The sequence below is a fragment of the Podarcis cretensis genome (genome assembly GCF_951804945.1).
Source record: "Podarcis cretensis genome assembly, chromosome: 8".
NCBI classification, from domain to species: Eukaryota; Metazoa; Chordata; class Lepidosauria; order Squamata; family Lacertidae; genus Podarcis; species Podarcis cretensis.
Genome location: NC_137177.1, coordinates 79,980,900 through 80,004,831, shown reverse-complemented (window position 1 = coordinate 80,004,831; position 23,932 = coordinate 79,980,900). Strand labels below are relative to the sequence as shown.

At 48.3% G+C, this 23,932-nt stretch overlaps 1 protein-coding gene across 1 annotated transcript in view; it reads right to left on the bottom strand.

Annotated features, from left to right (window-relative positions):
• Positions 1–23,932, bottom strand: part of IGSF21 (immunoglobin superfamily member 21) — a 239,830-nt gene that overhangs the window by 90,867 nt on the left and 125,031 nt on the right. The window contains 1 exon segment of the mRNA XM_079987073.1: positions 17,988–18,109. Within this exon segment, the coding sequence (XP_079843199.1) occupies positions 17,988–18,109 (122 nt within the window).

The following is a 23,932-nucleotide window of genomic DNA, read 5'->3' as shown; positions in this document are numbered from 1 at the left end:
AGAGGCAGCAATGCTTCTGCACATCAGTTGCTGGAAGCCACAAGAGGGGAGGATGCTCTTGTGCTCGAATCCTGCATGCTGGTTTCTTGCAGCCAGGCCTCTGCTTGACCACTGTCAGAACAGGAGGCTAGACTAGGGGGGCCATTGGCCTGATTCAGCAGGTTTTTATTAGGTTCCGATATTTTTAACTGTCTTCAAAGGCAGCCTTGTGCGCAACACATTGCAGTAATCTAACCCAGAGGCATTAGAGAGGCAGCTCACTATCAAAGCATGAAGTTTTCCTTAGGTTTTGTTATAGGAATTCTAAGGTCTCATATATATAAATCATATGTTCATAAATTTACAAGGCAAACACATACATAAGTACTGTATATAAACTACGTGTCTGAACACATAAAGGTAAAGGTAAAGGTACCCCTGCCCGTACGGGCCAGTCTTGACAGACTCTGGGGTTGTGCGCCCATCTCACTCAAGAGGCCGGGGGCCAGCGCTGTCCGGAGACACTTCCGGGTCACGTGGCCAGCGTGACATCGCTGCTCTGGCCAGAGCCAGAGCCAGAGCCAGAGCCGCACACGGAAACGCCGTTTACCTTCCCGCTGGTAAGCGGTCCCTATTTATCTACTTGCACCCGGAGGTGCTTTCGAACTGCTAGGTTGGCAGGCGCTGGGACCGAGCAGCGGGAGCGCACCCCGCCGCAGGGATTCGAACCGCCGACCTTTCGATCGGCAAGTCCTAGGCGCTGAGGCTTTAACCCACAGCGCCACCTGCATCCCTTACGTCTGAACACATACGTAAGTATATAAACCACATGTCTGAAACAGTACAGGAAAACAGTCCTAAAGCCATTTTGACTCTTTCAGTGACCTCAAATATTCCTCTGCAGTTTGGATGGAAATGGGAAAAGCCTCCCCATTGTCTCTGTGCTCACAAATCCTGCCTTAAGGGCACATTTGGGTATGCATAGGGTGAGCCTGTGACCTGGACTCAGGAATTAAGTATTTATCATCACAAAAGAATGGCCAGGCTGTCCATTAACCCATTAACAGGTTTCCTGCCAGACAGGATTCTGCTGTTGACCGCCCCTTCTGTGATGTATGTATGATTTTTTGGGGGTGGTCTTGAGCTACAGGTTGGCAATTTCAAAAGTTTATATAAGGGCTTACGCACCATTGTTCAGTGTTCTCTCCTCCCTCCTGTGTGGGATGAGTGAGGACCCTGTTGCAACAGTTTAATAAAGATCAGGCTTACTATCTGTTTTGCTTCTCAGTATTCTCTGGCTGGCCTCTGTTATTTTCTCCTACCGATAGAGAACCTACTTAAGGACTCTATACAGGCTCTTAGATACCCCATAAGGGAAAGGGAGCAGTTTTTCTTTTCTTACAACAGTTTGTTCCATGCACTTAGTATTTAGAGGCATGTTTTATCTGTATGTGAAGATTTTACCCAGTGTAGTCAGCAGGGTCTATTTCTTCACTACATGTGAAGATACCCTAAGCGCCCCTATTTTCCAGGGACAGTCCCGGATTTACAGAAGCTGTTCTGGTTTTTGATTTGATGCCAGAATGTCCCCCTTTTCCTTAGGACATCCCTATTTTCATCAGAGAAATGTTGGAGGGTATGGAGTTATCTGACCCACAAGCAATCTGAAGGCGGCCCTGTTTAGGAAAGTTTTTAAATGTTTAATTTCTATTATGTGTTTATATATGTTGGGAGCCACCCAGAGTGGCTGGGGCAACACTCTTATACATGAATAGTAAAATAATCATAATCACAATCATAATCATAATCATAGTGGAATAGGTAAAGGTAAAGGGACCCCTGACCATTAGGTCCAGTTGTGACCGACTCTGGGGTTGCGGCACTCATTTCGCTCTATAGGCCGAAGGAGCCGGCATACAGCTTCCGGGTCATGTGGCCAGCATGACTAAGCCGCTTCTGGCGAACCAGAGCAGCGCACAGAAACGCTGTTTACCTTCTCGCTGGAGCAGTACCTATTTATCTACTTGCACTTTGATGTGCTTTCAAACTGCTAGATTGGCAGGAGCAGGGACTGAGCAACGGGAGCTCACCCCATCGCGGGGATTAGAACCGCCAACCTTCTGATCGGCTGTGGTTTAACCCACAGCGCCACCTGCGTCCTTAGAACATCCCTATTTTCATCAGAGAAAGTTGGAGGGTATGGAGTTATCTGACCCATGAGCAATCTGAAGGTGGCCCTGTTTAAGAAAGTTTTTAAATGTTTAATGCTTTATTATGTTTTTATATATGTTGGGAGCCACCCAGAGTGGCTGGGGCAACACTGAATAGTAAAATAATCATAATCATAATCATCATAATAATTGAATAGGACCTCCCTATTTTCATTAGAGAAATGTTGGAGGGTATGCATGTATTCAGATAATTGGCCATCTCTCCCTCCCACCCCCCCAAACATTCTCTTTATAAATGTACTGCAGAAACAAGTTTTGAGGTCAAGATCACAGAAAGGAACTAAAAAGTTCCAATGCAATCCCCTCTGTGAGTTCCCTCGCTGTTGGGGCGAGGGGGGGAAAAGCACTTTCTCTGATATGGAAAGAGAACGAAGTCAATAAAGATGAAAAAAGGAACAATACTCTTACAAGCAGGGGGGAAGAGAGAGAGAGGGGGAGAAGAGAGAACATTTTGCATTCCAAGAGAAGGAAATTGTCAAGTCAGGGAATATGTAATCAATTAGTAAAGCCCCAGAAATACTTGCAAAACAATAATTAGTCATGTCAGAAAAATTCCACAACAATTAAACTGGTGGCTGAGCAGAACACGGGCTGCCAAGGAAACAAAAGTCAGGATTAAAAGGAAGAGAAAGAGAGATAAGCGTGATCCACTTTGCTGTGGATTGCATGTGCTAGCCAGCATTGTGGAACTGCATCCACATAACTGCCCCCCCCCCTGGCTTTTATATTTGTCAACATCCAAAAACTCTGAAGGAGAAATAGATGGTGGGTAAAGGATGAGCCAGTGGGACGCAGGTGGCGCTGTGGGTTAAAGCCTCAGCGCCTAGGACTTGCCGATCGAAAGGTCGGCGGTTCGAATCCCTGCGGCGGGGTGCGCTCCCGCTGCTCGGTCCCAGCGCCTGCCAACCTAGCAGTTCGAAAGCACCTCCGGGTGCAAGTAGATAAATAGGGACCGCTTACCAGCGGGAAGGTAAACGGCGTTTCCGTGTGCGGCTCTGGCTCGCCAGAGCAGCGATGTCACGCTGGCCACGTGACCCGGAAGTGTCTCCGGACAGCGCTGGCCCCTGGCCTCTTAAGTGAGATGGGCGCACAACCCCAGAGTCTGTCAAGACTGGCCCGTACGGGCAGGGGTACCTTTACCTTTACCTTTAAAGGATGAGCCAACATGGTGCCCTGCAGAAGTTCTGAATTGCAGTTCTCATCATTCCTTCCTAGTGGCTACTGCTGGTCATTGGGTTGGGGGGGGGGAGGGAGCCTGGCAGAGCCAGTGATAGGTGGAGCCACAGCCAGAATCCACAGAGTCACTGGCTCTGACGCCCCCTACTGTTCAGCTCCCTGCCTTCCTCCCTACCAGCCTCAACGGGCACTGATGTGGGTCTGGTGCAGAAACATCAGCTGATGGCTTCCTGGAAATGGGTAAAGACTACTGCCAATAATAATAATAATAATAATAATAATAATAATAATAATACAAAAAAATATTATTTGTACCCCACCCATCTGGCTGGGTTTCCCTAGCCACTCTGGGCGGCTTCCAACGAAGATGAAAAATACATTAAAATGCCACACATTTAAAAACTTCCCTGAACAGGGCTGCCTTCAGATGTCTTCTACATGTTAGGTAGTTGTTTATCTCTTTGACATCTGGTGAGAGGGCGTTCCACAGGGCGGATGCCACTACCGAGAAGGCCCTCTGCCTGGTTCCCTGTAGCTTTGCTTCTCACAAGAGGAAATCACCAGAAGGCCCTCAGTGCTGGATCTCAGCATCTGGGCAGAAAAATGGGGGTGGAGATGCTCCTTCAGGTATACTGGGCTGAGGCCATTTAGGGCTTTAAAGGTCAACACCAACACTTTGAATTGTGCTCGAAAACGTACTCAGAATGCGTGCTACTGGGTTGAAAGACCTGCACCGGCTTCCCATCTGCTAATGGGACAGGTTCAAGGTTTTGGTAAGGTAAAGTAAAGGTACCCCTGCCCGTACGGGCCAGTCTTGACAGACTCTGGGGTTGTGCGCCCATCTCACTTAAGAGGCCAGGGGCCAGCGCTGTCCGGAGACACTTCCGGGTCACGTGGCCAGCGTGACATCGCTGCTCTGGCGAGCCAGAGCCAGAGCCAGAGCCGCACACGGAAACGCCGTTTACCTTCCCGCTGGTAAGCGGTCCCTATTTATCTACTTGCACCCGGAGGTGCTTTCGAACTGCTAGGTTGGCAGGCGCTGGGACCGAGCAGCGGGAGCGCACCCCGCCGCAGGGATTCAAACCGCCGACCTTTCAATCGGCAAGCCCTAGGCGCTGAGGCTTTAACCCACAAAGCCCTGAACAACTCAGGCGCAGAATACCTTATTCCTGTATGTTCCAAATGGGTCACTTGTGGGATGTGACACATAGATAGCAGTCAAGTACAACATTCCTAGAGTGGACATTAAAGGGGATGTTTGCTCTAGCCAGTCGGAACTTCCTGTTTCCTCCTGGGCTGGGACATACTTCCTCTCTCATGTGACCAGAGGTGGGCGTGACCTTACCTGTGCAGGTAAAGAATAGCACAAGGCATGCAGCCATCGCTCCCTCTTTGACTTCCTCCTTTGGAGGACCAACAGCTCTTTTTAGCTAGAGATGCCCTGTTGGCTTTCAGCCAACAGAGGACAAAGAGACTATCTCCCTATGGGGTAGACCCACATATATATATCTGTAACTAAGTCTGCCTTCAGGGATTCGTCTGTGAACTGATGATTTTGTGCATAAACTATTTTTATATCTTTAAATAAGATTGTCATGTGTTTATTCTTTTAAGAGGGAAAATAAAGGATATTACCAGGAATCTGGGACCTTCTGCTTGCAAGGCAAATAGACCAACTACAAAAGCAAACCGGAATCGAAATGGTTAAAAAAATAGAATACCTGGGTATATGGTTGTCTCCAAAGAACACAAATTTATTTAAAGATAATTACAAAATAGTTTGGAAAGAAGTTAAAAAGAATTTGGAAATATGGAATACAGTGGTACCTCAGGTTACATACACTTCAGGTTACATCTGCTTCAGGTTACAGACTCCGCTAACCCAGAAATAGTGCTTCAGGTTAACAACTTTGCTTCAGGATGAGAACAGAAATTGTGCTCTGGCGGCGCAGCAGCAGCGGGAGGCACCATTAGCTAAAGTGGTGCTTCAGGTTAAGAACAGTTTCAGGTTAAGTACGGACCTCCAGAACGAATTAAGTACTTAACCTGAGGTACCACTGTAGACTGAAATTGTCATTCTGGGGGAGAATCGCGGTAGTAAAGTCGAACGTGCAACCCAAAATGCTCTTTTTGTTTCAAAGCATCCAGATAATTACTGGGTTAGGGCAATTCAAAGAGTGGCAGAAAGTAATACAGTGGTACCTCGGGTTACATACGCTTCCGGTTACATATGCTTCAGGTTACAGACTCCCCTAACCCAGAAATAGTGCTTCAGGTTAAGAACTTTGCTTCAGGATGAGAACAGAAATCATGCTCCGGCGGCATGGCAATAGCAGCAGGCCCCATTAGCTAAAGTGGTGCTTCAGGTTAAGAACAGTTTCAGGTTAAGAACGGACCTCCGGAACGAATGAAGTACTTAACCCGAGGTACCACTGTATCAAGGTTTGTATGGCAAGAGAAGAAGCCTAGAATAAAATTAAACTTCGTACAGACAAAAGGGAAAGAGGCGGATTCTCATTGCCTGATCTTAAACTTTACTATGAGGTGGCCTGTCTAACATGGTTGGGTGATTGGATGAAATTGGATAACACCAATGTACTAGATTTAGAAGGGTTTGGAAACAGGTGCAGGTGGCACACATACATACCTTTGGTATGAGAAACCCTTCCCCATCTAGCCTAGCACCCTGTTCTCACAGCGACCAACCAGATGCCCCAATGTCAAATCCTCAAGTAGTTCAGGATAAGGAGCAGTATACGTTCCTGGCATCTTCAGAAAGCACTAAAGCAGAATTTTCAAGATCGAATGCGGAAGTTAGCCAAAGCTGCAAGGGAGCCAAGTGAATGAGATCACCGGCATGCGGGTGGATCGTTATCCCCAGTGCTTTATGTTCCCTGGTGCTCAGGAAAATTAAAATACACGTCCTGAAATATGCTCAGACCAATTCTGAAGAAATAGCACCCAACGTAACGAGATGCGATATCCCAGCCTTTCTCCTTAAATTAAGCCTCTCTTTAGCATTTTTATGCCCCAGTTTGGGTTTTTATAAGCCTGCCCGTAAAGCCAACGGCATAATTAGTAATAAATCCAACCACGCAAAGAGTGATTTCTTGCGGCATTTATTTATTTATTTCCCCGCCCCACTCCCTCTCTACATGCACGCAGTGCCTGGATCCATTTTTGTCTGGATTTATGTCAATCCATCTCCACACGATTCCATCCCACCCGGTGGCAGAACAGGCAAGGCTTTCAAGAAAGCCAGGCTAAGCCTGTCACTGCCGAGCGTCACTGCAAGCCCCTCCCCGCGGCATCTGGTGAGCTCAAGGGGATAGGAAATCGGAAGGAAGGGAGCTGGAAAGGGGCCAAAGGGATGGCAGAGTCCAGATCTTCCCCATGTGGAAAAGGCAGAACCGTCCATTTACGAACGCCGCAGGGGATCAAAACTGCAACATCTGGAACCTGTGATGCGTTTAGAAGTGAGGTTTGGCATCAGAAGGTGACCACAGCACAAAGGTGCCGGGGTGACTTATGAATAACAGCCTTTAGCGAAGGTGTCATGGGCTTTGAAGATGTTTGAACTCAGGACACAAGGGAGAAATGTGCTAAGAGGAAGGCACGTTTGGCAAACCCTCACCATGATCAACTCCTGCCTGGAAACCTATGTCCTCACTGTGGAAGGACGTGTGGATCTGGAATTGGCCTCCACAGTCACTTACGGACAGTCACTTACGGACTCATTGTTGTTTATGGAAGACAGTCTTACTCGGCTACAAGTGATTGACAAAGTAATAGAAGAAGAAGAAGACATCACTTTGTACAGCACATAGCACAGCACCACTGCTAACAGATGGTAAGTGGGAGCTAGGTAGCACCACAAATCCAGTATCGAGTGAGCCTCCATCTATTGGAACCAACAGACTTGGAAAATATATACTGTTGGTCAATCGCACCTCTGGACCGCAAGAGGGAGCCAAACAATTTCCCATGGGCAATGTAAAGCTCACCAGGGAGGGAGACCTTGTGGGTGGAGGTGGGAGAGAGGAGGGCTTGGAAGGGTTGCCCAAAGCAGTACTACAATGTCACGCTGCAAGAATACAATGAATGGGGTGCTGATTAGGGCTACAGTTTTAAAAATAGGCGATGTGGCAGGATGTAATTAATTAGCAAGATTGTTGGCAAGGGAGGGGCAGAACGGGGGGGGGGGAGCCATCAGCAGAACAAGGGAGAGGGAGAAGGAAGGAAGGAAGGAAGGAAGGAAGGAAGGAAGGAAGGAGGAAAGGAAATCAATTGTAGAACTGTAAAGTGGGAAGTGATTGCTGAAGAATTGATCCTTTGGTATTCTGGTGCTGGAGGAAACTCTTGAGAGTCCCATGAACTGCAAGAAGATCAAACCTCTCCATTCTGAAGGAAATCAACCCTGAGTGCTCATAGGAAGAACAGATCCTGAAGCTGAGGCTCCAATACTTTGGCCACCTCATGAGAAGAGAAGACTCCCTGGAAAAGACCCTGATGTTGGGAAAGATGGAGGGCACAAGGAGAAGGGGATGATAGAGGACGAGATGGTTGGACAGTGTTCTCGAAGCTACCAGCATGAGTTTGACCAAACTGCGGGAGGCAGTGAAAGACAGGAGTGCCTGGCGTGCTCTGGTCCAGGGGGTCATGAAGAGAAGGACATGGCTAAACGACTAAACAACAACAAAGTGGGAAGTACAGTGGTACCTTGGGTTAAGAAGTTAATTCGTTCTGGTGGTCCATTCTTAACCTGAAACTGTTCTTAACCTGAGGCAGCACTTTAGCTAATGGGGCCTCCCGCTGCCGCCACATGATTTCTGTTCTCATCCTGAAGCAAAGTTCTTAACCTGAGGTACTATTTCTGGGTTAGTGGAGTCTGTAACCTGAAGTGTCTGTAACCCGAGGTACCACTGTAGTTACCTCCAAGGATCATCTACTCCAACCTCCAGCAATGTAGGAGTCCCAGCTAAACCATCCCTGATGGAGGACCATCCAACTTCTACTTAAAAACAAAGGGAAGAAGGGAATCGGCATGATCCAAGGAAGGATGCCAGCCAGCAGTTTGCAGGCAGTGGAGAATTGTCCACCCTCTTGTGAACCCCAGAAGAGCCCTGAAGCTGGTTCAGGCCAAAGGGGGTCCCATTTGGTCAGGAGTCCTGCCCTCACAGTGGCCACTCAGATGCCCTAATGGGCAACCCACAAGCAAGACCAGAGATTAACAGCAGCACTTTTTTTATTTATTCTCAGCTAATGGCATCCATGGCCATACTGGAGATGGAGCATAGCAACCATGGCTAGTAGCCATTGAGAGCATTACCCTCCATTCATATATTCAGAGTCAGACCAGTGGCAGTGGTTCTCCAGGGTTTCAGGCAAAGGGTCTCTCCTGGCCCTACATGGAAACGCCACTGGGGATTGAACCTTCTGCATGTAAGGCAGGTGTTTCACTGCTGAGCTACAGCCCTTTCCTAAGGAGCAGAGGAGATCCAAGGTCCACAGGGATATGGAGTGTGTATGTGTGCAAGGCGGGGGAGAGTTGGAAGAGATCCTGTGGATCATCTAATCCAGGGGTAGTCAACATTTTATACCTACCACCCACTAATGCATCTTTCTTGATGGTAAAATTTCCTTACCGCCCAGCAGTGCTTGATGGAAGGAGGATTCAGCTTGTGCTGTAGAACCTCCTAGAATCCTGAAACTCCCAGTATTGGGCGGTAGGGACCAGGTTGATAACCCCTGATCTAATCCAACCTCCCACAATGCAGGAATATGCCGCTATCTCCTATGGGGATCAAACCTGTGACCTTGGCTCTAACCCAGGCTTCCTCAACCTCAGCCCTCCAGATGCTTTGAGACTACAATTCCCATCCTCCCTGACCACTGGTCCTGCTAGCTAGGGATCATGGGAGTTGTAGGCCAAAAACATCTGGAGGGTCAAGGTTGAGGAAGCCTGCTCTAACCAACTGAGCTATCCAGTGGAGATGGCAACTGGTGTAGGGTCTCCAGTCCCAGCGCAGGGATGCCTGGATGTGATGGTTGCTCTGGTCACTGGTAGAGATCTGCCAAACACAAGAAGAGGCTGCTGGATCAAGTCGAAACCCATCCAGTCCAGCATCCTGTTCTCACAGTGGCCAGCCAGAAGAGCCTGCAGGATGAGGCCAATGGCCCATTGAGTCCAGAAACCTGTTCTCACACTGGCCAACCAGAAACCTGCAAGCCGGACCCAAGAGCACCTCTCTCCTCCTGCATTTTCCAAAAACTGGTATTCAGAAGCATTAACTCCCGCAGAGCATAGCCATTGTGGCCAGTAACCACTGACAGCCTTTATCCTCCATGCATTTGTCCACTCCTCTTTTAAAATCATTTTGATGGACATCACTGCAGGAGCAAGTTCTGCAGTTTAACTTAGCCCTGCATGAAGAAGAACTTTCTGCACATAGGTTCTCAAACTCTTTGCTCCTCTGACCAGAGCTGAACCCTGACAAAATACCTGAATCTTCTGAGGGACTTCACGGCTGACCAGCCTGCCTGAAACCTCTTAAGGAGCTGCCCTCTGGCATAAATCTTGCCTATTTTTTTTTTTTTAATTGAGAAAAGATTGCATTTCGCTCTCTAGTAAATCTTCCTCGCCTCATTCTCCACTTCCCCTGCGACACGGCAGGCCCTGTCGCTCTGGCGTCTTGAAGTGGCGGGACTTCCTCTTGCTCAAAATGCATTAATTTGTAAATATCTTCATTTATATGTAAATGTGGATGCCTTATCCCTTACGCCTCCCCAGCCAATCGCGAACAGCGTGCAGGCTGTTTTCACATCAAACTGCTCTTGCCTTTATGCAGTGATTTTTGGGTTGCTGGGCTGACAACTCCCCGCTACCCCAACCCCAAATATTATTGTCACTTCCACTCCTTCCCTCGCCATTATTTTTTATTTCAAATCTCTCCTCTCCTCCCCCCCCCATAATGGAAGCACTCCTATCTCCTGTCCCCAGGCATGTGTGAAACAGAATTTCCGTCTTATGAAGTGTTTTGACATCGTCATTTCCAAAACAGAAACCTCCCCGCATTTTCATTTATTTAGTTTTAAGCAGATGGTGGACTTACAGGGTGAGATGTATACGAATAAAGTCAGAATTAAAGAATGAAATAGGTGTGTTTCCTGCATTGAAGTGGTTAGATTAGATGACCCTTGGGGTCTCTAGAGGCTACCCCAAGAAAGTGAAGGGTCTGAGGGTCAGAGAGAGATATCTGGGAGGGTGGTCATTCCCCATTCTGGGTCTGAAGACCCTTCTTTGTCCTGTGGCAATACTGCTCCCACCCTTGAGTGGGGCTGAATCTCCCACACATTACCTGCCCTAGAAAGAAGAGTCCATGCAAAGGGGTGGAAGGAAGAAGAAGTCCCGACAATAACAGATTAGCATAACAAGCTACAAGAATTTGCTGAAATGGCGCTGTTGACAAATAGCCTGAGAGGCAATTCAAAACAAAAATTTATGGAAAAGTGGGATAGAAATAAGATATATGTTCAAAAATATAGTAAAGGTTCGCTACCTATGCTAGCATTCGATTGATGTTGGAGAGAGACTGAGTTGAGAAATAAGACCAAGGGTACATATTGATATAGGGACATGGGTGTTGCTGTGGGTTAAACCACAGAGCCTAGGACTTGCCAATCAGAAGGTTGGCGGTTTGAATCCCCACGACAGGGTGAGCTCCCATTGCTCGGTCCCTGCTCCTGCCAACCTAGTAGTTCAAAAGCATGTCAAAGTGCAAGTAGATAAATAGGTACTGCTCCGGTGGGAAGGTAAACGGTGTTTCTGTGCGCTGCTCTGGTTCGCCAGAAGTGGCATAGTCATGCTGGCCACATGACCCGGAAGCTGTACGCCTGCTCCCTCGGCCAATAAAGTGAGATGAGCGCTGCAACCCCAGAGTCCATCACAACTGGACCTAATGGTCAGGGGTCCCTTTACCTTTACCATTACACATTGATATCGGAATGTATTAGATAAAATGTAAAGAAAAAATAATAATAAGAGTACATTCATTTGTAAAAAAGGAATATACAACGGGATAGACAGGAAGTCCAAAGTGTTGGTACATATATGATTTTGGAATAGTTTTTCGTCCTTGTTTTTCCCCCTTTAGTTTTATAAACTTTGTATACATGCTGAAAATTATATTATAATAAGCCTTGTGATGTAAGTAGATAATGTTTACAATGTAACATAAGTACCATATTTTTCGCTCTATAAGACGCACCAGACCACAAGACGCACCTAGTTTTTGGAGGAGGAAAACAAGAAAAAAAATATTCTGAATCTCAGATGCCAGAACAGCAAGAGGGATCACTGCCCAGTGAAAGCAGCAATCCCTCTTGCTGTTCTGGCTTCTGGGATAGCTGCGCAGCCTGCATTCGCTCCATAAGACGCACACACATTTCCCCTTACTTTTTAGGAGGGAAAAAGTGAGTCTTATAGAGCAAAAAATATGGTAAATAAAACTCGAAAAAAAGAAAGAAGCGTCCATGGGGCATTGCCCTAGGAAGGAGCATCGTGTTCTCACAGTGGCCACCCAGATGACTGTGGGAAGCCTGCAATCAGGATTTGAACCCAAGAGCACTTTTCCCCTCCAGTAGTTTCTGGCATTCATAAGGATTGCTACCACATTGTGAAGGCAGAGCCTGTCCACTACGCCTACTAGCCATTGATATCGCTCTCCATGAATCTGTCGAATCCTCCACCTTCACCTACATTGGTGGCCATCAGTGGCTCCTGTGGCAGTGAGTCCCACTGGTTAACTCTTTGCTGCGTGAAGAAGCCCTTCCTTTTATCTGTCCTGAATCTTCCTACATTGGATGCCCACAAGTTCCAACACGACAAGGGGGGGGGGGGAGAGAACTTTTCTATATCCACTCCATCTTATCCTTGCAAGCCTCTAGACCAGATGGGGCCTTGGTCTGATCCACTGATGTTGTTCTTATAACCAAAATCCTCAGAGATGTGGGCTCCGGGCTCTCAGCAATTTGGGTGAACGACACCCGCCGATGAAATCGTTTCACGACAATATATTATATCTGCACTTGGTGTGATCCGTGAAGATGAACATTCTCCAGGTTCATTTTTCAGCTTGAAAGAAGTGATCCCTTAACTTTTAATCATAGCTCTGTTTACAGCATCCCTGATGAACAGACCCCCCCCCCCCGATTATTTTTGCTGTGGCTACAGCAGCCGCCATTCACCCCTCTGTTTTCATTCCTTCTTGAGCAGGCAATCAGGGATCACATGGACACTGCAGTGCTTTGTAAGCAATCAGATTTTGCCGCTTGCTGATGTTACATTAAAGTAGGGTTACCAGACTCCCCAGTCCCTGGTTTTGCAAATCTGTCCCCGGACAAATTCCGTCCCCGGAATGTCCTCAGATTTGCAAATCTGACCCTGGGAAATATGGCAGTGGCAACCTCAGCAGCCCAGAGCTAGTCTGGTAGAACAGTTGGTTCTGGCTGGCTTCAGGAGCTACTTGCTGCTCACTGCCACCACCACTGCCGAAGGTGAACTGGGGACGTCCAGCGGTACAGATCTCCTGCCCCCTTCGCCCTTTGTTTTGACAGATCGGGGGAGGCTCAGGAGTTGTGGGCGGGCGGCCGTTGCCCAGGAGGGGCACAAGGCCCATGGTTTCTCTGCTAGGCAAGGTACAAAGCCCTTCTTTCGAACCCTGCAAAACATAAATGCACAGAGTTTTTTTAAAACTGGGCAATGGCCACCCGGTGTGATGGCCTGGGATTTGGACTCAGAGGCTGAACCTGAGGAATCCCAGCCTGCACAGGAGTCACCGCCTCCAGAACCAGCTGAGCCAGGGCTGGTGGCTTGAGCCTGAAGGGTCCTCACCTGTGATGGATCCTCAGGTGCAGGCACCAGCTGAGTCTGCTCTGGCTCCTGAGGTGATGGAGGACCCATTGCCTGCAGGTGCTCCACTGTCAGCCCCGTCAGAGGAAGCTGAGGTTGCCTCCGGTAACCCTCTAGCCTCTCCTGAGCTGCAGAGCTAACTGAGAGTCGAGGTCCGAGTCCAGTCCGAGGTTGAGGGTGCGGTATGGAGGCAGTCCGTCAAAGCTGAAGCTAGGTCCAAGGCAGGAGAGTCCAGTAACATCTTGAGAGTGACAAGTCACCAACCCTGGACTAGACCAGTGGTTACCTTTACTGCTTCCAGCTAACTCCATCACAACTCTGCCTTGTTTTAAAGCAGGGATGAGTAACCCATGGTACCCTCCAGATGTTGGTGGACTACAACTCTCATCACTCCGATCATTGCCTATATTGGGTGGGGCTGATGGGAGTTGGAGTCCATCAATATCTGGAGGACCACAAGTTCCTCATCCCTGAACTAGGCCATCAATTGCCTTTGCTGCCCCTACTCTATCTTTAATGCAGTGATGGGGACCACTGGCTATGCATTCTTGGACTGATGTGAGCTGAAGTCCATATACTTCTGGAGGGCCACTCTTTACTGCCTTAGAAAAGCATTGCTCTTATTCCAAATGGGCTTTAATGTATGGTTACCAGATTTTTTTCAATGAATCCGGGGACACTTTTTAAATTATTTTTTAAAGCTGAGTAGCAACAGGACGCAGGTGGCGCTGTGGGTTAAAGCCTCAGCGCCTAGGGCTTGCCGATCGAAAGGTCGGCGGTTCGAATCCCTGCGGCGGGGTGCGCTCCCGCTGCTCGGTCCCAGCGCCTGCCAACCTAGCAGTTCGAAAGCACCTCCGGGTGCAAGTAGATAAATAGGGACCGCTTACCAGCGGGAAGGTAAACGGCGTTTCCGTGTGCGGCTCTGGCTCGCCAGAGCAGCGATGTCACGCTGGCCACGTGACCCGGAAGTGTCTCCGGACAGCGCTGGCCCCTGGCCTCTTAAGTGAGATGGGCGCACAACCCCAGAGTCTGTCACCCGTACGGGCAGGGGTACCTTTACCTTTACCTTTACCTTTACCTTTACCTTTACCTTTACCTTTACCTTTACCTTTACCTTTACCTTTACCTTTACCTTTACCTTTACCTTTACCTAGCAACAGGAAGTCAGTAGTGGGGATGGTGAGGCAAAAGACCCTGGGCCCAAGCACACATGCATATTGTATAATGCCCTTCTTTCGCACCCTGTGAAACATAAATGCGCAGTTTTTTAAAAAACTGGGCAATGGCGTGCCACCTGCCCGTGACTCCCAAACCAAAAACCACCCCAAGGGGGAGTGCCTGTAAGACTTTGAGGAAGGGTTTCATTAAATTGAAGCTTCTCCATTCAGCTCTGTCCTAGAATGTACAGAGTCTGGTGAAAATATATCAGAGCACCTTACAAAGTGATGCCCTATGAGGGGAGTGGGGAATCCAAAGTGTTTCAGTAACATCACAAAGCAGGTTGAAAGGTTCACCCAAGTTTGCACACTCTTCTGAAACGGTTGTGTTGGCCTACCAAAGGTATCCTGCTAATGTGGAGTTTGTAGCACCCTAAAGACAAAGACATCTATTATAGCATAAGCTCTCCTGGACTCAAGTCCACTTCATCAAATGCACGAAACGCTAATTTCACTTGTTGGGTGTATAACAGCCAGGTCAAATGGCTGTGAGAGGCAAAGAACTGCAGCCTGCGACAATTCAATTAGAGCTGAAATGCATGCAGAATGAGCACGGGGGCCCTTCACCAACACAGCATCATTGCCCTTGAATAATGATGACCACTTCAGGGAGCATCCTGGTGAAATGGACAGAAGTCATTAGGACTGCCCGCATAGCCTCAGAGGTATCTCATCCTGGGGTCACGGGGAAAGAGGGTGTTAAGACCCATTCCTATCTTTGCCACAAGGTCCCCGCCTCCAGCATTTGAGAGGACCAAAGTGGAGCTTCTAAACCACCGAGAACAAGAAGTCCTCCCACACTTTTGTGCTGATTGGATCCAATCAGAGGGAAAGGAGGCAGGTCAGCTACAGGGGAGAGTCTGCTGGAACCATCAAGGGAAGTTTTTCCACCTGCCTTGTCTGCCCGCCCCCTGCCTGGGACCCTTATAAGGAAAAGATTCTGCTTAAATGTTTGTGGGGTTTTTTTTGGTCTTCCCATAACTTTTTTTTTTTTGGTAGGGGATTGTTATGTACTGAGTTGAATAGGATCCAAAAGGCAGCAGTCTGATTGGTCCTAGAACAATTTGATTCAGAATGCAGCAGTCTGATTGGTCCTAGAACAATAGGGGCCAGAATGCAGCAATCTGATTGGTCCACAGGAGCCACCCAATCCAGCTCCAGGTGGAAGTGAATCCGCAACCTGATTGGCCTACAGGTGAATCCCGGAATTAGCCAATCAAGTGGGGCCCATTGTGTAAATAATGTATATAAAGCAGACATTCTGGGGGAACTTCCATTCCTCCTCACCACTATGAGCTGAATAAAGAGCATGAAATCCACTCTCGACTCCGAGTATATTTCAGGGATGTTCAGTGCCTTTTAGACAGGAACACAGATATGTTTGGTTTTCAATGCCGTTAAAAGGTTTTGACCCTGTATCATTGTTTGTATTTGTGTTACTGCATTTGCATGCATCTGTTTATTCCTGTGAGCCTCTTTGGGGCTGAAAGGCAACACACACATGTATATGTATATCTTCTTCTTCTTTGGCGATCACTCGTAGCTGAGTAAGATTGTCTTCCATAAACACGGTTTTAACAATGAGTCCGTAAGTGACTGTGGAGGCCAATTCTGGATCCACACGTCCTTCCACAGTGGGGACATTGGTTTCCGGGAGGGAGCTGATCACGGTGTGGATTTGCCAAGCGTGCCTTCCTCTTAGCACATTTCTCCCTTGCGTTCTGAGTTTGAGTGCCTTCAAAGTCCATAACACCTTGGTAAAGGCTGTTCTCCAACTGGAGTGCTTGCAGGCCAGTGTTTCCATGTGCCGGTTCATGACTAGGGGCTTCCAGATTTCACGATCCTGCCCCCATCACCATTTGCCGATCGCCATGGGACATTAGGGGTTTGGGTTGGGTTTTTGGAAGACGCCTGTGCATGAATTTGTTTTATGTGTGTAGATCAGTGCACGCTGATCAATGCACAGTCTTCGCAGGAGGGTTCTGTTCCGATGGCATGAGTAGCCATGACGAATCGGTAGATCCTATCTGCTGCAGCCTTCATCTGCCTTCACAGCCGTTGTAACATACCACTGATGAGGATCACTCGCTGGATCATCACCTTGTCGTGGTGAGTGGGCTTGCACGTTCCTATGACCCTTGTGAGCAAAGCTATCAGGAATCTCATATACCCAGCAGGGTCACCCAAGGCGGTAAGGTCAAAGGGAAGGAGCTAGACAAAGAATGATCCAAAAAGTCTTCAGCGGCAGAACAGGTGGATATATATATATGTCAGTTACATAATGTAGGAATGAAGATCAGCTCCTAGGGTGCCTCTGGAGAAGGGGCACTTGATGAACACAAAGGAGTTATTGTTCTGTATGCTCCAGAGCTAAGCATTTAGGAAACACCAAAAACACATGTTTCAAGAGAATGGTGTGCATGCTCTGTCCCGTATTTTGAGAAGTTAACTCAAATGCACATAAATGTATCAAACAAATGTTGGAAATGTAAGGACTATGAAGAGTCATTCTATCCTATGTGGTGGGCTTCCAGCAAGTCAAAGGCCTTTACGGACATGAGATATGATGAAATTAAGAAACATTTTAAAGTGACTTTCCCCAAGATCCCAGAATCCTTCCTGCTGGGGATATTAGACAGCAAAATCCCAAAGGAAGCCTCAAGGCTATTTATGTATGTGACTACAGTGGCAAGGATTCCCTATGCACAGAAATAGAAGGAGGAGGGAATATTCTCAAAGGAAGAATGGTTGATGAAAATCTTGGAATACTCAGAGATGGCAAAACTGACTGCACTTAGAATCCTTTAAAGAAGACTGAAAAGCATTTCTAGTTTATATAAAAAGTTATTTACCATACGCAAAGGCCGCAGTGGGGTTTGAAGTGTAAGAAAACAGCAGAATATATTAAGAAACATGTTAGCGAGGAGGAAATTAGATAAAACAGAACCTTAAACCGCAACTGTATGCAATTTGAGTTGTAAACATTGATGACGGGTGAGCGGGGAGTCGCTGGTTTTGTTGAACTGGAATATAATTGCTGAGTAACAAATGTAACTTTCTCTATGGAAAGAAGAATAAACTATTATTGAAAAGAAAGGCAACACATGGAGATCTCTCCTGAGTGTTGCAACGCAACCCTATTTATTGGTATTGTATACTTGCACAATTATTGTATAATCTTAGAAGGGGGCATGGATCAGAGGGAACATGGCTGTGACTGTCACAAATGTGCTACTAGGGCACTTTCTGGGCTCTGCTGCTCACGGGGAGGGAGAGGGGCTGGGCAGTGGGGTGGTTAGCGCAGTGTGGACACGTCAGCAGACCGAACTGGACACTAGGCCAATGTGCCAACGCAGCACAGACTTCCTTCCTGGACCTCAGGAAGCAGGAGTGACTTCAGTGCCTGGAGGCGAGATATGTGGCATTGCCCGCCATCACCCGCCACTCCTAGAAATGACATGGACAGCGACTTACCGCACCGTGGACTGGTACACCAGGTCCTCCCTCTTACGGTAGTTCTCCATGTGCGACTGGTTGGTGGAGAACATCGCGTCAAAGGTGAAGATCTTCTGCTTGATGGTGCCACCATCCGTCACCTGCCAAGGGGAAAGGGAACGCAGTTGGAAGGGGTCCAGAACAGGAAAGCAACTAACATGCTTCTAACGTAACTCTTCGGAAAAGGGTGAGTTATTTGATGAAACATGGAAGTTTAGAGTTGGGTCCCCCAAAGATCATCTAGTCCAACCCGCGGCAAAGCAGGAGGCTTCCTTCCTTCTCCCCTCCCTCCCTTCCTTCCAGGAATCAGTTACCCAACTGCTGATATGGCTTTGCAGCCAGGCCCCTTATCCCATCTTCCTCCCTGCAGAGGAGCAGCTGGAAAACTGTTGCACTGCCAACCTGTTCTGCCAGGGTGATGGCATGGAAGGCAAGGACTCTCAGACTGCGGAGACTAGTGGTTAGAGTATCTGAGTGGGACATGGGAGACCAGGGTTCAAATCCCTGCTGGCGTTGAAGCTCATTGTGCAGCCTTGGGTCCAGTCACTCTTTCTCAGCCCACAGGGATTAAATGAGGAATCCGGACCAGGACTAGGAGACCAGGGTTTGAATCCTGCCCCCCCCCACACTGTCACAAAGCTTACTGCAGGGACCTTGGTGCAAGCCACTATCTCTCAGCCTAACCTACCTCACAGGGTTGTTTTGAGGATTAAATGGGTAGGGGGAGAAGCACCACCTTGAACTCCTTGTGGAAGAGGTGGAACATAAATGTAACAAACAGTATTAATAACAAAACAGCCACCTCATTTAATTCTTACTTCTCTCTCTTTCTCTCAGACCAGCCATATACTTCAACGTCGCCCTCCCCTCCCCGTTTCCACCCTTCAGCCAAAAGATTAGAAAACATTATTCTCCCTCTCCTTCTCTGCTTAGCTGCAGTTAGGGCATGTTTAAAGATAAATTAGTACAAACGTGGTGAGAAAAAGGAATTACCCAGGGAATATTTTTCCCCTCTAAAAAAAGAAGAAGAAGAAAAGATATATATTTGAAAAAGGGAAGGGGGAAAAAAAACACAAGGAAAGAAAGCAGCCCACTTTGATCCGCGAGCTTCAGCAATCGCCATTCAAAGGCTGGCAGCAAGGGAGATGAAACCAGAAAACTTGCCGGAGGGCCTGGAGGAAGGCGAGGGAACGAGGTTGGGCCACCACCGAGCTCTGAAGATCAGGCCGTAGCTTTTAAAGTCTTAGCAAGCATCAGGGGGGCCGAAAGACTTCAGATCTTGCTTAGTTATTTATCTCTTGCACATTTGAGCACACATTTTTGCAGGGTTGCATTTCTTCCCCCCACTCTTACCATTATACATTATCTTGTGAAACACACACACACACACACACACACACACACACACACACACACACACACACCATAACCTTGTGATGGATTCTGAGGGCACAGCTAGCTACAGATCTAATCTGCTTTCACAGTCCCTCCATTCCGTTCACACTGAACTGCAGACCCTCCAAGTGTCCCTATTCTCCAGGGGAAGTCCCCAATTTAGAAAAGCCATCCCAGTTTCTGATTTGATCCCGGAATGTCCGACTTTTCCTTAGGCTGTCCCTATTTTCATCAGAGAAATGTTGGAAGGTATGGCGTTATCCAACCCCCAAGCTGTCTGAAGGCAATCCTGTATGTTTAATGTTTATTATGTTTTGATACATGTTGGAAGCCAGAGTGGCTGGGGCAACCCAGTCAGATGTGTGAGGTATAAATAGTAAAATTATCATTATGGAATGGGACGTCCCTATTTTCATCGGAGAAATGTGAGAAGGGTATGGAACAGAGGTGGTTTGGCCCAGTTTCCAGCCATGCAGGCGAGAATTGCAGGCCTGGAAACTTGGAAACCTTTGGCCAATCAGAACAGACAACTCCATACCCTCCCACATTTCTTCGATGAAGATAGAGACATCCTATTCCATCATCTGGGATGCGGGTGGCACTGCAGTCTAAACCACAGAGCCTAGGGCTTGCTGATCAGGAGGTCGGCGGTTCAAATCCCCGCGACGGGGTGAGCTCCCGTTGCTCGGTCCCTGCTCCTGCCAACCTAGCAGTTCGAAAGCATGTCAAAGTGCAAGTAGATAAATCGGTACCGCTCTGGTGGGAAGGTAAACGGTGTTTCCGTGCGCTGCTATGGTTCACCAGAAGCGGTTTAGTCATGCTGCCCACATGACCCGGAAGCTGTACGCCAGCTCCCTCGGCCAATAAAGCGAGATGAGCGCCGCAACCCCAAAGTCATCTGCGACTGGACCTAACGGTCAGGGGTCCCTTTACCTTTAAGTTTCAGTTAAGTCTGCTGCAACTGGATTTCTTATGAACAGTGCCAATCCTGAACATATTGGATTTGTGACCATTATGCTCATTTGCCTTCAGTAGCAGTAAAGCTCTGCTGGATGAAATACAATTGCCTCTGGTTTATTTTTTTTGGGGGGGGATCCTGAAACATGTTCAAGTTTTTATTCTGCTAAGTAGACATTGGAGTTCTGCTCTGGTTCAATATTGAGTGGAATTTCCATAACAAGAGGATATTGGACTATATCGGCCATTGGCTTGATCCAGCAGCAGGGCTCTTGTGGGGAGCTGTGCCGCAGAGGCCAAGGGAACTAGGGCAGGTCATAAGGCTTTCCCCAGCCACCCAAATAGTTTGGACTACAACTCCCTGGGGCTGATGGGAGATGGAGACCAAAGGGCAGTTTGTCCCTGCAGGAGGCAGTGATGGTCACCTGCTTAGGCTGTTTTTGAAAAGAGGACTAGGCAAATCCATAGAGGCTATGGATGGCTACGAGTCCTGATGGCTGTGCTCTACCTCCTGGGTCAACAGCAGGAATGCTTCTGGATGGCAGTTGATAGATACTGCAGAATGGCAAAGTGATCTTTGGCTTGGCTCCTGCTTGTGAGTATCCCATCAGGGCATCTGGGTGGCCCTTGTGGAAACAGGATGCAGGACCAGATGGGCCATTGGCCTGATCCAGTAGGCTTTTCTTGAATTCTTATGTCCCAGTTCTAGCCTTCCTAACCAGAGAGAATGGACAAAATGTTCTCTGCGGCTGCCATGGAATATCCTGGTTTTCCTGGCGGGGGGGGGGGGAAGAAATCTCCACCTATTTTATAAGGGCCCCCCTGGATCAAACGTTCCCCTCTCCTCCACCGAGGCTGCTCCCATCCAAGTTGCACCTCGTCTCGGAGATAATGCACGACAAGGCGCGAATCTGCTAATGAAATAACGCACCTGGAGGCAGTGTCAAAATGTCTCTTCCAAGGGAAATGTGAAAATGCAGATGGTGCTAATAAACTCCAGAAGCAATGTCTGGGGAATAAATAAATAAATACGTGGAGAGACGGCATTATTGGCACGTGATGGGAGAGGAGGAAGGGGAAGGAACGGGGGTTAACTTTATGCCACTCTTGGCTTCCCCCTAAATCATCCTGGTAACTGTAGTTTGCAAAGGATGCTGAGAGTTGTTAGGTCCGCCCTATTCCCGTTACAAAGCTACAAATCCCAGAGGGGCTTCACAATCAACCCCTCTTCCCAGGGAACACTGGAAACAAGAGAGGGTCTCCAAACAACTCTCAACACCCTCAACAAACTATAGTTTCCAGGATACTTTGGTGAGTCATAACTGTTATAATTGGAACAACAGTACTGTAAATATTGTTGGCAACATGATAGCCACCAGTGCTGTGGGGTCAGTGGACTAGAGGGACTAGGCTAGTCCTTTAAATGTTCCCCTGGAGCGTTTGCTTGGCTTAGGGAGGGAGGCGCGATGTTCTGATGCAGAGCTTTCTGGACTTTTCATGTTGGTTACACACTCTTTAGACATCCATTATTTCGTAACACAATAAATCAGTTTCACTAACAAAACGGAAGTTGAACTAACCCCTTTCCGGCCCTAAACATTCAAGAGAAGTTGTTGACGGTAAGAGCTGGTGGACAGTGGAACAGACTGCTTTGAAAGGTGGCAGACTCTCCCTCCTTGGGGGTTTTTAAGCTGAGGTTGTGTGCTGGTCCAGGGGGGAGGTTACCGTGGGGCGAGGTCCAGGACCTGAGTTGAGGGTCGGCAGACAGTCCTCCATGGGCGAAGCGGGGTCCACAGTGAGAAGCCGGGCAAGGACAGGAACTCTGGGGGAACAGGACTGGATGCTGGCCGAAACAGCTCTTCAACGACGTTGCTCCCACAACCTGGGACTGGGCTGACTGGCCTTTATCTTCTCTGAGGCCAGGGGCGGTCCCGGCCCCCAGGAGACCCGCCTCTCCTGGCCTTAAGGCAGTGGCGTAGCGTGGGGGGTGCAGGGGGGCCCGGCCGCACCGGGCGCAACATCTGGGGGTTAGGGTTAGGGGGCGCAAATCAATGGGTTAGGGGGCGCAAATCCACTGGTTAGGGGGCACAAATTACTTGCCTTGCCCCGGGTGCTGGCAACCCATGCTACGCCACTGCCTTAAGGCGAGCACTCCTCCTGGGAGAAACCAGTTCCCTTCGCCTCTCTGCCCTTCGCCTCTGCAGTTCAGGAGAGGCTGAAGGGTTACTGGACCCAGGGAGAGACTCACCTGTAGGCACAGAGTCCTCAACCACCTCCGGAGCCAGAGTGGATTCACCTGGTTCCTGCTCCTGAGGATCTGGCACAGGTGCAGGCACTTCAGAATCAAGGCCCTGCCCCAGCTCAGCTGGCCCTGGAGGCGGGGACTCCTGTGCAGGCTGGGATTCCTCCGGTTCAGCCTCTGAATCGGATTCCCAGGCCATCACAGGTTGGCTGGCCATCTGTTAAGGATGCTTTAGTTGAGATTCCTGCATTTGCAGGGGGTTGTATGAGACAACCTTCGGTGGTAACCCGCCTCCCCAACCCTACAATTCTGTGATACTATGGAATTTATTATGCAGATGTCAGTTGTCATGGCAGCCAGAAAAATAAATCAGAAGTCACCATTTTCATTTTTAAACATGCTTCAAAGAACCATGTTTTTCAAAAAATAAAAAAGAGAATTTCAGGTCAATTCCTTTGGCAACCATCACAGGTTGACTCCAGCGCTGGAGTCACCTTATAATTCTTCTCCTTCCGTGGATCAGAGCCTGGAAAACTGGACTAGAAAGTTCAGAGCCGCAATACCCAATTCTTGCAAATACCCTTCCAGAACACCCTCCACACAGCAGGCAGCCAGGCCTCCATCTAGCTCTTCAAATGCACCCTGCGTAGTCCCTCCTAGCTGAAATTTCACTCCATTTTTTTTTTATTGCGCAGGAACCAAGAGGAATTTGGGGAGGGGAAAGAGAATGGGGTGGGGAGGGAGGGAGAGGAGCTGTCAGTAAAACTGTCTCCTCAAATTTATTTGCTCAGCCAAGGTTTTATTGCAAAGAAAATACACACTCTCACATACACAAGATAAAGAACTGGAGGGGGAATTATCCAGGTCGTAAATCCCTTCACACTTTGTAGGGATGCATGGTGGACGTTTTCAAGGACACAGACCATATCAGCGGCTCTTTAACATCATCGTGTATATTATTAATTGTTATTCTTTATTTCCTTATTTGAAAACTCTTCCAAGAAGCCTGGGAAAATCCCAAATAAATGGGGGCTTTAGATCAGAAACCAATGGGGAGGACAAAGCAAAGTGGCCCCCAAGATTAACCATGTTGGGTTTTGAATGCTCATAGAATTGTGGAGTTGGAAGGGACCCTGAGGATCATCTAGACCAACCCCCTGTAATGCAGGAATATGCAGCTGTCCCATACAGGGATCAAACCTGCAACCTTGGCATTAAGCCACTTCCGCCCTTTGGAGGGGTTCACGGCCCCTCCATGCGTGCAGTGGGTGGAGGCTAGCCCTCGCGCAATTGGGGGGATTCCCAGCTGTGTCACCCCCTGGCCGGCCCA